This window comes from Pongo abelii, chromosome 8, assembly GCF_028885655.2.
Source record: "Pongo abelii isolate AG06213 chromosome 8, NHGRI_mPonAbe1-v2.0_pri, whole genome shotgun sequence".
NCBI classification, from domain to species: Eukaryota; Metazoa; Chordata; class Mammalia; order Primates; family Hominidae; genus Pongo; species Pongo abelii.
The window spans coordinates 55494951-55509494 of record NC_071993.2 but is presented as its reverse complement, the minus strand read 5'-3'; the positions used below and the strand labels follow the sequence as shown (position 1 = coordinate 55509494).

The 14544-nt window shown below is 47.3% G+C and overlaps 1 protein-coding gene across 1 annotated transcript in view; it reads right to left on the bottom strand.

The window, feature by feature from the left end:
- The window catches only part of WDFY4 (WDFY family member 4), a 303041-nt gene that overhangs the window by 27156 nt on the left and 261341 nt on the right, over positions 1 to 14544 (bottom strand). Inside the window, exons 48-51 of the mRNA XM_024254223.3 lie at positions 13986 to 14028; positions 12376 to 12495; positions 9838 to 9955; positions 9027 to 9136 (exon numbers count right to left, since the gene is read on the bottom strand). Coding sequence (XP_024109991.3) covers positions 9027 to 9136; positions 9838 to 9955; positions 12376 to 12495; positions 13986 to 14028 — 391 coding nt within the window. The remainder of the gene's footprint in view (positions 1 to 9026; positions 9137 to 9837; positions 9956 to 12375; positions 12496 to 13985; positions 14029 to 14544) is intronic.

Genomic DNA, 14544 nt, shown 5'->3' with positions numbered 1-14544 from the left:
GGGGAATCCCTGGACCTGGGACAAACTTGATCCACTACATGTGGGCCAAGGGGGAACTCAGCTCTTTCTGAGATGGGGGAACCTACCACACACCCAAGGTGGCCACATCTGGACATCTTGAAGGTCATGGTCTGGCTGGTCCATTTACTGAGTCAGATCAAGTGAGATCTGTGGGTCATTCCCCACACAGGGACAGGGACACTGACTCAAACAAACACAGCACATGGGCAGCTTTAAACATGTGGCTTTTCCCCAAGGTCGCTTTGCTCTCGGTTGAAATTAGGGAATGACGTCCACCATCAAATTTAAATTGAAATGGAAATAAAATGGGGGTGGGGTGTCGAAATAAATCTTCACCTAATGAGTCACTCATTGAAATGTATTAGGAGCACTGTATATTTAATCTGCAGCCCAAGCCTTGCATCTGCGGGAGACTGATGCCTTCTCCTCGTCCTGTTTCCCTTTTGCAGCTTTTATGAATGCTGATGGTAGTCTCCTGAGAAACAATATGATTTGGTAATAAAAAGATTACCTGTATTAAATAAAAATAATATATACATACGAAATATTGTTAGTGCTACAAATCTGGTTAAAGATATTACCACAAAGAAAACTGTTATTTTTTTCACAGCTGTCTAATGCATTTTAGCAAAAGTAATATCTTTAAAACTTAAGCCTGTATTATTTATAAAGGAAGCAATAACTGATTTTCCTATTTCCTATATTAATAAATGTATTTGCATACATTTGTTTCAAAATTAATGGGTTTTCTCACTTCTGCAATACAAAAGAAAACACCAAATTCCCTAGAAGAAAAAGTGGAGTTGCTTTGTTACTTGTATTGTAAGTCTGTGGGTTGATATATAAACTCTGATGGCTGCCAGCAAGGAGTCCCAGCTAGGATTGAATTCTCAGAAAGGAAGGAAGGAGGAAAGAAAGAGAAGAGGGAAAAATGGGGCAAGAAGGTAAGAGACAGAGAGACCCAGTCAAGGTTTACAGAGTGCCTATCTAAGGAAAGTCCAGACCCAAATGAAATAAACCAGCACAATTAAGTCTAGAACTTGGAAGGGAACAAAGTGATCAAAGAGAATTCCTGAACCAAGAGCTGCTCTGGAATCTGTTCTGCAACAAATCCTACCTGTATCCAAACAAACTGTAAAAAATAATAGCAAGGTTATTATTGCCAACAAAGGAACAATTTCTTATTGGCAGAAGGTTTTCCCATGTGACATTTAGGCCAGAAGACAATGGAGCCAGCCAAGCCTAGAGGATTCTGAGGCAAAAGGTTACAGTTGTTGGATTTTGTGCTCAGTTAAGACATCACTCACATGTAAAGATGCAGAAACATTTTGAATATTGAAGAGTTCAGAAACAATATAATCCTAGGTACCTCTTCTCAATTAAAATCCTTTAGGAGGTGCTAAATATTGCTAAGAGATGAAGCAAAATTGAGGGCAAATAATAGGAAAAGAAGTGGCTAGCAAGGACTATTCCTGCACATTGATCCAAGTTAAAATCAGGGGACAGTCTATAATTATGGTATGATGGGTAAAGCTGGAAAACCTGAAAAGAAATGTTCTATATTAAAGGAAATACTTCTTTCATGAGAGGACACAAAGTCTATGTGCACCATTGCCTATGGATGAGCATTTCAATCACTATTAGACATTCGTAAACCCCTCTCCAATGTGGCTTCAATTTTTGGCCCACATTCACAGGAAATTCAGTAACTGCACATGCTGAAGGAAACCAAGATGCAGAGATATTTCTATAATATATGCTAGAAAGTCCATTCTTCCTTCCTGATGATACTGATCCAAATCAACCCACTGCCACATCTGGATATGGAATTGGTTTTATCAGCAGGCTGACAACCCATTCTCACTGCAGATATTCTTTCCAGTAATTTAAAAGTACCCATGCAAACAACTCACTTACAGGACCCTGTTGATATATCAGTTGATCTAACCTGCTGTCTTTAGCCAATCAAAGAGGCAGTATGCAATGGTGGAAAGCACACTGGCTTCAGAAGCAGACTGGCTTGGGCAGGAATTTCAGTGCCCACTTACTTGCAGGATGAACTCAAGTGAGTTTCTTAATCTCTTTAACCACCCATGCCCTTGTCTATGAACCTTGGATGATAGCTGTTGATGTGAAAGCAATTGTGTGTGTGTGTATGTGTGTGTGTGTGTGTGAGAGAGAGAGAGACATATCTCATGCGATGCAGCAGGCACATAGAAAGAGGTGCCAAATGAACCCAGCCCCTGTGTCCTTTTCCCTGCACAGACTAGGATTAGAACTAGGGAGCAATCCTGGGCTTGGGCCCTGATCTCAATGTGCATGGGGAAGGCAACCAGGAGCTCTAAAGGAGAAGGGGATAGAAGTTATGGAAGGTAGGAGGTGGGGTACACGGGGAAATGAGGAGAGGTGGGATCTTCCAGTGCCGAGGACAGAGGTAGGAGGGTGGGGAATCTGAAGGACTGTGGGATGACAACAGGAAGGAAAGCCTGAACTGTCAGGGCAGCTTTTGGTAACAACAGCACCTCAGAAGTAACGGGGCAAATGTGTGAGAGGAAAAGAAAGCTGGACCCAGCATTCTCTGAGCCTCTGCAGGAAAAAGCCAGGCCCTGACACGCTACTGAATAAGCTAAAGGCATACGACCCTCGTGGCGTTGGGAAGCCCACGCACTGGTCCAGCTGCCTCCTTGGTCTTGCTCTCACAGAGGACGGGATGACCCCAGAGTGGCCATTAGCTTTCCTTCCTGTAGGTAGTGGCTCTTTTCTAAATGAGTGAACCTGTCAAGACTTGCTGAAACCATGCTGCCTGCATTAGGAGGAGGAGGGTGGGCACGTAGGGGACACTCAGGTCAGCCAAAATGGCTCATGCTGTATCTCCTTTAGTCCACACCACCCTCCCAGCTAGGGGTTATTTTAAAGGATGAAGAAACTGAGGCTCTGTTGTTCAATAATGCCAATTAGAAAGTTCTAGAGCCAGAAGTTTATCCCAGGACTGTCTGTCTCTATTGCATGTGCTTTTCCAATGCTCCTCAAGTCTGTATGATAAAAACCACACAGCGTTGGAGATCCTGAATGATTCTCCTCAAGTCACACTTTGGGCCCTTACAGACCCCTTGTCCTCGCGCTGTAATCAGAGGGAGGCTGGCAGTTTCTATGTCTAGCCCCACAGCCCTGGCTGCATCGGGTGGGCTGGCCCTGTGTGAGCCTTAGGGTACCAGGAGGTGGGTTGCTTGCCTCAGAGGCAGGGGCTGAGCTGCAGGCAGCAAGTGAAGAGGCAGGCATGGTCCACCTGGGTGTGAGCACAGACACAGATGCTCCAGGTTCCTCGCCTTCCCTGGCACACGCTCCACCAGGACTCCTGGCACTGACCCCTCCAGGAGCTTCTAAGTCAACAGCCAGGATGGGCCAAGTGCTGCCCCATGGTTCTCCATTCTCTCTGCAGTTAGCATCTGTCTTGTACAAAAACCAGCCATCTCGCCTCAGGTGGTTCAGAAAACCCTTCCCCACTGCTGGTAACAGCTGACTTTACATGGGCTGTGACTTAATTAACACAGCACTTTATTTCTGTTTCTTATTAAATGCAGCAGCAGCCACCGCTGCTGTGTCTTTGGTGGGCGCCGGCTGCCTTGCTGGGCCCCACCTCGGGTGGGTCTGATCTCAGGCCTGAGAGCAACTGGTGCTTTTACTGGGACAGAAACAGGTGCCTGGGCTGGGACCCCAACAGGGACCTGACCTCCTGGTGACTCAACTTTCTGGAGGCTCACAGACACTTGCTCTAGGCAGGCAAGACTCCTAAGAACTATAACATTTTCCAGCTTGGGCAACATAATAAGACCCCGTCTTTACAAAATGTGTGGGGTTTTTTTTGTTTCTTTTTTGTTTTTGTTTTTGTTTGCTTGTTTGTTTAATTATCCAGGAGTGGTGGTGCACATCTATAGTCCTAGCTACTCAGGAGGCTGAAGTAGGAAAATTGCTCAAGCCCTGGAGTTCTAGGCTGCTATGAACTACGATCATGCCACTGTACTCTAGCCTGAGTGACAGAGCAAGACCCTGTCTCAAAAAACAAATGAACAAAAGAACTACAGCATCCTGGGGCTTCTGCTGGGGGAGACAAGCCCTCTGCCCTGGCAGACAGATGAGTTCACACCTCCAATAAAGTGGGGAAAACAGAGCGCAAAGCTGACCCATGCCTGGTCACACTGCCTGCATGTGCCACCTGCTCAGATCACACAGTACATACAGATACCATATTTTCTGGATTGTAAAAATCTTATTGTAATAACAGGCTTGGGACAGAAAAACAAACAAACACATCAAGGATATAAGTATGTGTCAATTCTAAGACCAGCTCAAACCTAAGAACACTTAAACCTGAAGGGAATAAAACACTCCTTATACCCAGGGTTCTGAATGTACCACACAGCAATAGGGGGTCTCTGTGCTGTCCACAGTCTCTGCACAGTGCAGGGTAAATGGGCCACAGTGCCCAGAGAACTCCATGCCTGCCTCTCTGCAACCCAGCAGACCACACTGGGTGTGCCACACAGGCATACAGTACGTGACAGCAAAGGTGCTCCATGGCAGAGCTGTCGTGCTGCCTGTCACTCTGCACTGGGGGCACCAGGGGCCACGCTGCACACACATGCAGCCAGCACATTGTGTGCCTGCTGCAGCACTGGGTGACTGCCTACATGTCACACTGCATGCCTGTGCGCCTGTGTGTGATGCTGCACGAGGGACTCCCCACTGTTCTACTGAAAATGTGGCCTTGAAAATGGCACATGTCCCTTTCCTCTGAGCACTGTGTCCCCTCTGGACAACCTCTGTAGACCCCACCTTGCTTTATTTACCATGAGTGTTTTAGGCTTGGTGTCCCCAGGGCTAGAATCCATCTCATCTCCGTTGTCATTTCCTGAGGGATGTGACCTCCCGGAGACTCAGTATCCTGAGATTAACCACAGCAGCCTCTCACAAGCTTGTGAGGGTCCAATGAGGCACAGCAGTGTTCACAGCAACACCCTTCATTGTCATCAGAGGGAGGAAGCACCCCAGCCATGGACGAATGATAAACAACATGTGGTCTACAAATACAGGGGCGCAGGACTCAGCCGTAGGAAACTGACACATGCCGCAACAATGGATGAACCTTGAGGACATTATGCTAAGTGTAAGAAGCCAGTCACAAAAGGACAAACATTGCATAATTCCACTTATAAGAGGCTTAGAGTAGTCATTCATAGAGACAGAAAGTAGAACAGTGGCTGCTGGGTGCTGTGGGGAGGGGTGATTGGAGAGTTATTGTTTCATGGTTTCAGAGTTTGAGTTTGGAAAGATGAAAAAGTTCTGGAGACAGATGGCAGCGATGGCTGCACAACCATGTGTGTGCACTTAATAACACTGAGCTATGCGCTCAAAAATGGTTAATAGGGTAAATTTCTTATTATGCATATTTTCCACAATAAATAAGTATAAAATATTTTACATAACAGCTGTAAGGTACTTAGCACCATCCAGGTGCATAGTAGGTGCTTAATGAGCGATCAGAGGTTGGAGCTGTTACAGAAAGGCCTTCAGTGGTGATCCTCCTACCTACCTCCTTGGTCTCACCAACAAGGACACTGAACCCTAAGAAAGAAAGCGATCTGAGCAAAGTCAGACACGCAGCCCTGGGGATGCTGGGACGTGAGCCCCAGGCTCACCACGTATGTCTCCACTCTGGCTTATCTGTGGTAATAGGCGGGTGGTAGCATTTGCTCAAAGCAGAATGGAGACGTGCGCTTTCCCATGCTGACTCTTTTTTTTTTTTTATTTTTTTTATTTTTTTTATTTTTAATTTTTTAATTTTTAAATTTTATTATTATTATTATTATTATTATTATTATACTTTAGGTTTTATGGTACATGTGCGCAATGTGCAGGTAAGTTACATATGTATACATGTGCCATGCTGGTGAGCTGCACCCACCAACTCGTCATCTCGCATTAGGTATATCTCCCAATGCTATCCCTCCCCCCTCCCCCCACCCCACAACAGTCCCCAGAGTGTGATGTTCCCCTTCCTGTGTCCATGTGTTCTCATTGTTCAATTCCCACCTATGAGTGAGAATATGCGGTGTTTGGTTTTTTGTTCTTGCGATAGTTTACTGAGAATGATGATTTCCAATTTCATCCATGTCCCTACAAAGGACGTGAACTCATCATTTTTTATGGCTGCATAGTATTCCATGGTGTATATGTGCCACATTTTCTTAATCCAGCCTATCATTGTTGGACACCCATGCTGACTCTTAAACGTCCACTGGCTCTGGCTTCCTTGCCTGGGTTCCACAGCCTCCCTATGTCTCTCACTCTTCCCCACTCCTTCATCTACCCCAGGTTGGGAGTAGTGCCTTGGGCTGCTGAGGCTATGGGAAGCTCCTTTCCGGCCACCACAGGGGTGAAGCAAAGGTCTCTGGAGAAGATACAGGCCTCCCCCTAGGAGGCAGGGTGGGATGGAGGGAAGAGCCTGACTTCAGGAAGATGCCAGAATATTCTTAAGGAGGTCTGCCAAGGCCCCAGCACTCTCAAAGAGGAGCCTGGAGTGTCCTCCCACAGAGGTAGCCTATGTAGCCTTTATACTCTCAAGAGCTAAAATTCTTTTTTCCTAAGGAAAAGGCTGAAGGTGGCTGGTTCTTTTGCTGGTTCAAAGGCTCAGGCCAGATGTGACCCACTAGAGGAGTCATTTAAAAGTAAGAAAGTTAGACCCAATTTAGAAGCATGTAGAGACAGCCCAGATGATTCCAACTTGGATGGGTCAATCTACCTTAGACAGATCTGAGCCCCAAAACTCAGTTACATCAGTGACTTCAACATGGGAGTCAAAAGGGCTCAAGGTAAGATGACTGCATTTGTGTCACCTAAAAACATGGACAATTGGTTCTGACCCTTTCACATGGGTTTAGACCATCTCAAACCAGTTTTACCTGGTCACCAACGGACCAGACTGGCTAAAATAAGCTTAAACCAGTGATTAGCGTCAAAGTGGCCATAGCCCAGATATCTCGCTGGTTCACAACACACCTGTTAGGTCTGGCTCATGCTAAGTTGGAATACTTTGATGCAGTCCAGACTGTCTTAAATTAGCTTAAACCAGAGGAGACCAGCCTGGACAAGTTCAGACCTGCTCAGATTAGATCTAGCTGATTGCAGAGGGAAGAAGGGAACTACCAGTGATTGATCACCTATGTAGCATGAAGCCCTGATCTGGGGGTTCTCTCCACATTTTCTCATTTAATCTTCTCAACAGCCTACAGCCCAGAGAGATGTGCATAATTAACCCTCATTTCCAGAGGTAAAATAACTTTCAGAAGATTTTGCATCTATTAAGTGGCAGAGCTGTGATGTAAATCTCACAGCTGAGGCTGTTTCTATTTCACTCTGTCTCCTCCCGATGTGAAAAGAACCTTAGCAACAGGTAGAGCTGGGGTTTTGGGTTGTAATGCACCCTCCTGAAGGGGCAAGAGGAAACTCCAAAAGCATTCTGAACATTTAAACACTTAAATTCCCAGGATAGAAACCAGCAGCGGAATCCATCACTATCATCGTCAACGGTGATCATCATTTCTTGTGGATTAATGAGCAACATCTGGATGGGATTCCTGGCATGGGGTACAGCTCTGGGACCATTTGTTCTCCAAACCAAACTTACTTAAAATGCTTGTTGCCTGAGAAAGGCTCAGGGGAAGCACACTTATTATTTTTGAGTGAGTTTCCAGGGAGAGGGGGTTATACAATGTCTAGACGAGTTATGCCGTCAAGGAGGGAGAAGGCTGTGCCAAGAAACGGAAGACAGGAGGATGTTTGCTCCTTATTTGGAGAAAGTGCCTTGACCTTGCCTACCCATTCCTGCCCCAGGGCTCAGAGTTAGCTTTAGTGTTGATGCAGGATGGCCTTTTGTCTCTCAGGGTCAAGGTCCTCTGAGTGACCATAAAGAGTGACCTCCCTGGTGAGGTCAGACCCAAACGCACAGTTCTTGAGATACCCAGGCTTTTCTGAGATGAGGCTTAGGTGTCAGAGCAAGTCTGTGTGTTCAGTGGCCTGTTGCCCACCCCAGCTCATGCCTTTCTCTCCATCGAACCATTGCAGGGTCTGGATCGGGACAGCCCATACTCCCTGTGCTATATTCTCTTTAGAGTCAGCCGAGCCAGCTGCTCTATCTGAGGGCTATCTCCCCATTCAAAAGCTGTGCCCTGGGATAAAAGGGCTCCTTGGAAGCAGGATCCCAGTGATAGGGTTGTGAGGGGAAGAGGGGAAAGTAGCTTCTCAGCACCCTCACAGCACTGCCCATGAAAGACTCTGTCCCAGAAATCCCCCATGCCTTGGACACTAACCCGGCAACACTTGGACACCAGACTGGCCATGTACAATACAGGAGGCCCAGCTAAATTTAAATTTAGTGTAAACAACTAATAATTTATAGTTTATCTGGAATTCAAGTTTAACTAGGCATCATGTATTTTTATTTTAAACCTGGCGACCCCAAGCTGGTATAATGCTCTGTTAGCGTATGGGTGGGTAAGTTGGTTTTGTCCTTCGAAGCCTTTCAGTTTGTTCTTGGTACAGATTTATGCATTCCGATGTCTTGAGTCATATTCTTTTCATTGTTCCTTCTCGTATTTATTTTTCTAATCCTTGACCGCCTGCCTTTCTAGTCTCCAAGCTTCCTGCTTTTTCTTTTTCCACTAAATCTTGTTTATGTTAAATTATTTTTTTCATGTCTCATTTCTTATTTTTTAGAATCATTTTGCAAGACTTTGTTGGGCAGATGTGCAGGTGTAACTGAGGAAGAACAGCCTGCCTTGGCTGGTGAACCAGAATCCTGGAGCCAATGTCAACTGGGAATCACTGGCTAATGATTGAGTTTTTAGCAGAGGCATCCTGTCTTTGTTCAAGCCCAGGTCTTGGTCTTGTGATACTGGCATGTGTGTGTGTGTGTGTGTGTGTGTGTACGGAGAGTGGCGGCAGCTCACCTGCAGAGCGCAGAAGGCCTGGGTGAAGGGTGGCATCCGGACCAGGTAGGAGGCCACGATGATGGCCGAGGAGTAGTGGGTGTAGTAGTGGCACTGGACGGTCATGTCTCCTGCAACAAAAACACATGCTCGAGGGCTGCTTCCTTACCTGCGCTCATGCGCAGCAGATATGCGTGCTACACTGTGTTCATGAACAGCATTAAAAACATACATTCATTGACGTTTAGGAAGTGAACAGACCTAAAGAAAAACATTCAGGCAATAAGGTCACAGGCGGCTCCTGAATGTGGCAAAACGTCTAAAGATGACGTGTAGATGCACACAGTTTGGGAGCTAGAGTCACACAAATGCAGGCTCTGCCATTTAGAGGCTGTGATCTTGAGCAAGTTGCTTAAACTCTCTGAGTTTCACTTTCCTTCTCTGTGAAATGGACCACTGTAATATACAAACACAGGCTGGCCTGCCCCTGGCAGAGAGAAAGTGCTGAATAAATGTTAGTTTCTTCTGCCATTGCCTGCCCCTAGGCATGGAGTCATTATCTATTAGCATTATATTTCTCCAGCCAGGCTGCATGTTGAATCCCCTGGGCTATGCCACACCATGGACTTTTTAAATCCAAATTTCTAGAGGTAAGGCCCGGACATCAGTATTTTCTAGAAGCTCCCCAGGCACTTACTACCACCAGGTTAGAGTCCTCTATTCAAATGCAATTACTTGTAGGCTAGGTGACCACCTTAATTGTTATCAACTATCATTTTAGGGCATCCAGATGAATAACACTGCACAAAAAAATCAAGCTGGATCTACTCACCTTCAGTTTTCTCAACTTCTTTAAACCTCTGGATAAATTTCAGCTTCCTTTCCTTGGTCTGAGCCCCCATGGGCTTTGAAAGGTCCCGGAAAGTCTTCGGATTCGCCAAGTTCAATGTCTAGAAGGCAGATGTGCAGCTGGAGTTAACTCAGACCCGCTTGTGCCCTAGGAGCCACGCTCTTCAGTTTTATGGTTCTCTTTATTGGTTTACAGTCATTTGGTCTGACCTGCCTCTGGTGGTTAGCTGGCAGGCTGGGGTTTTATGGCTCCAGAGCCAGTGATCCACAAAGACTTAAAAAGGGAGAGATGAAAAATAAGAGGAGGGGAAGGTTGAGTTCACACTCAACCTGTTCCAAGTTGACCCAAATCAGAACACGGCCTCCAGCTACTGAAAAGACACTTTTAAAAGAATTCGTGTTGCCTATGAGGCACTTGGCTCCTAAACTGCATTATGTACTCCAATAGTTCAGGGTCCTTGCTTAGAATCAAACTGATTTTACAGGAAGTTAGAAGTCATCTGTTCAGGGAGGAAATGAGAGGAACTTGTTCATTTTTCCTGGAGGTCCATTTCTTTATAGGAGGAGGTACCTGTGTATCTCTCTTTCTTTTCTTTTTTCTGAGACAGAATCTCACTCTGTTGCCCAGGCTGGTATGGAGTGGAGTGGTCCTGGCTCACTGCAGCCTCGACCTCCTGAGCTCAAGTGATCCTCCCACCTCAGCCTCCCAAGTAGCTGGGACTACAGGTGCATGCCACCATGCCTCGCTAATTTTTGCATTTTTGATAGAGACAGGGTCTCACTATGTTGGCCAGGCTGGTCTTGAACTCATGGGCTCAAGAAATCCTCCTGCTTCAGCCTCCCAAAGTGCCAGGATTACAGACATAAGCCACTGTGCCTGGCTCATAACCCTTTCTTTCCACTAGCAGTGAATCCTCAAACTCCACTGGGGGCCAAGGGTGTCACTATCTCAAATGCCTGCAAAGCCACGGGGAAGCAGGGGCGAGAGTGAAACGGCCCCTCTTAAGATCCCAGTGAGTGCTGGAGGGGACACACGGAGACCCACACTCAGCTTTCACAATCTTGCCAGCTCAGAAAAATTCCTAGTTGCCAGATCTCATCGTTTTCAAAAAGATATTGGAAATCCAGATTTTTTTAAAGGGGAAATCTCCTAATTTTTAAGTTGATAAATAATCAAGGTTTTAAATACCTAGTATGACCTAAACAAAAAAGGCTTGCAAACCACCACTTTGCAACATATGAGTAGGTTTTGTGTTTGAAATGCCTCAGCCTCCGATGGACCATTAGTGCAATAAGCAGCAGCCAGTGCTAGTAAGAAACGTTTTGCTGCATTAAATGTCTTAAGAGGGGATGAGAGGTCACAAAGGACTGAGTCTCCCTCTCCCAAATCCTGAGGGTCTGCCATTCAAGCAGCCCTACACAGGACTGGCCAGGCTCATCTGAACAAGTGTTCAGCCACCTTGCGTGCTTTACATATGGCCCAGCACCTCTCCAGATGGCCAGAGCCCAGGTGGCCAGGACACTGCTCCATGGCTTGGTTGTCCCCATAGAAGCACAGACATCACCCTGGTCCGGCTGTGGAGTTTTTCTCCCCATCCTTTCCCTGCCTGCTGGGGCCCAGGGGTGGAGGCTAAAAGAGATGAGGGATCTGTTCTTGTCATCTCACCATCAACCTCCCCTGTCACTACACATCTCAGTCCAGATCCCAAATGAGGCCCAGACACCATCATCTCTGTTGCTGAACTCAAGCTACAGAAAGAGTAGCTTGTCCTTTCTGTGTGTCCATATCCCTGTGTCTCTCTCTCCTTTCCTCCCCAGGCCCCTCTCCTGCACACGTTGATTTTAGGAAAAAATTCCATGGCCCACTTCACTTGTGACTGCCTCACCCCACAAGGGCTGACCCATGGTACCATCTTGGTAGATGGCATCAGGTGCCTTCATTGTGGAGAGTAAGCCAGGAAGCCCCCTGGGGCTCATGTTAGCAACTATGTTAGTCATGTTGATCATTCCACAGGGGGAGCCAGGACAGGAACCCAGGCAGCCAAATACCAAAGGCCATGATGGGGTTAAGAGATCTGAGGCTGGGCACAGTGGCTCATGCCTGTAATCCCAGCACTTTGGGAGGCCGAGGCGGGAGAATCATTTGAGGTCAGGAGTTCGAGACCAGCCTGGCCAACATGGTGAAACCCCGTCTCTACTAAAATACAAAAAAAATTAGCCAGGCATGGTGGTGCACTCCTGTAATCCCAGCTACTCGGGAGGCTGAGGCAGGAGAATCACTTGAACCCAGGAGGCGGAAGTTGCGGTGAGCAGAGATTGCGCCATTGCACTCCAGCCTGGGTGGTAGAGTGAGACTCCGTCTCAAAAAAAAAGAGACCTGAGCTTCAGCAGCCTTTAGGCCCAGGTACCCAGGTTCATGTGATGGAACCTCCTAGCAGAGGCTCTGCATGCTGACTTAGGGTCTCTGTTATCAACGTCCAAATGCCTGAGGGCAGCTGTGGTTTCCACATGAGGACCTTACCTCTGAGGTGTAGTCTGCGAGGACCCAAGGGAACACTGGGTACTGCATGTAGTCATTGTAGGTTCTCCCAGCCGCGGTGTTGAGGTACATGAGATACTCAAAATTGGTGATGTCCCTTTTCTACCAGAAGAGACAGAAAGGGGATAAACCAAATATGTTTGATGCTCCCGCAAAGCCAGGGGTCCCACCCTCAGGCCTCAGCAGCAGGCCCTGGCTCTGTGGGTGAGGACAGGCAGCCAGCCCCTCAGTTACTTTGTGCACATCTCATGCATGAGCCAGCACCAACTCAGGGACCCACACAAATTTCAATATGAACGGAGGCAAGTATATTCGGGAAGCAAAGTCAGCAAGGAGAAAAAAAACCCAATGCAGTTCAGCATCCAACACCAAGGATAAAACATTCTTTTGTGTTAACTGTTGGATGCAGTACTCAGAAGTTGACTAAAATCATAGCACAAATGCTATGGGTGAACTGACTGCTGACCTACTGATGGTTAGAAAATAAGCAGAGGGGCCATGGCAGTCCCAGAGACAGAGGCCCTCACTCCTGGGCTTGATGGTCTGGCTTCCTCTGGGGCTTTGGGAACTGCCTATTCCCTGTCCCTGCCTGTTGGGGTGATGCTCACTCTTAAGGGCCCTCTGCCTCCAGATGAACAGTCACAAATGGGGACAGGGCCCATATTGGGAATAAAATCCACCAAGGCCGCTGAATGAGTGAGCAATCCAATACAGCCATCATCTCTGACATGGGGCCTGTAGGCTCAGGGGCTCTCCCTTCCTCAGCCTGCCCCTTGGGAGAGGATTTTGGACCTGAGTGACTAAGACCTACTTTCTCATTGTCCCCCAATCTCTACAACTGCCTCTCTTAGGGTCTCTTCCTTTCTTTGAGAACCCTGGGCTGAATGTCAACTTGTCCAGGCTGGGAGCCATTTGTGTCTTCCAGGAACAAGAATTGACACCCATGCTCGGCCCCCTATGTGGCTGTATACATGTGTATCTTCACAAATGGGGTGTGTGTACCCATTTGGAGGCATCCATAGTGTACAGGTACATGCGCGTGCACACGCACACACACACACACGCACACATGCACATTCCCCAGCTGACTCCAATGTGCACGATTTGTCCTCCATCACTGACATCTGATCAGGGAAATGTCTGGGACATTTTGGTAAATTAGAAAAATAAGATCCTGGCCGGGCATGGTGGATCATATGTGTAATCTCAGCACTTTGGGTGGCTGAGGCGGGTGGATCGCCTGAGGTCAGGAGTTCAAGACCAGCCTGGCCAGCATAGCGAAACCCTGTCTCTACTAAAAATACAAAAATTTGCTGGGCCTAATGGTGGGTGCCTGTAATCCCAGCTACTTGGGAGGCTGAGGCAGGAGAATCGCTTGAACGCAGGAGACAGAGGTTGCTGTGAGCTGAGATCACGCCACTGCACTCCAGCTTGGGCAACAAGAGTGAAACTCCATCTCAAAAAAAATAAATAAATAATAAATAATAAGATCCCTTCTTGGTTGATCCACACACTTCCTCTCCATCGCTGGGGCCTGGGCCACTCTCTGGTTTGCATTCCCAGAGGGCTTCCCTCTGGAGGAGCTACTGTACCTGCCACTTCTGCAGCATGGTCCTGTCGGAGCCAGGGTATCTCCTGTGGGACAGAAAACCATGGTGGTGACTAAATATACCAAGGCAATAATACAAACAGGGAAGAGGTGGGGCTTGCCTGGGCTTTACGGGACCAGGGTGCTCAGGAAAGCTGCAGACTTCCCAAATCCCAGAGCAGCTCTCAGCGGGCAGCACAGGGAGACTGTCGTCCAGCTCTTCCTGCCCTATCCTGGCCTGCTGAAGGTTAGGTTCTTGCAGTCAGTGTCCTTCCGCTGTGATGCCAGAACAAGCTGCTGCCTCAAAATTCCAGGCGACATGCAGCCTTAGGCTTGGGGGCCTCCTTCACAACCCACACAGAATTCCCCTGCCACATCTCGGCCTTCTTTATCCTTGCCTCGACCCCTTGTTTTGCTCGTGGATAAAATGCAAACAACATGGAAGGCCATGAGATATGACCTAAGAGTCTCCCAAGAAGTGTCCACAGTCACCAGTTTCTAGTGTATGTTCCAGAAAATGTTTTACCCATATGCCTGCCTATATGCCTACATAGTTTTTTTTT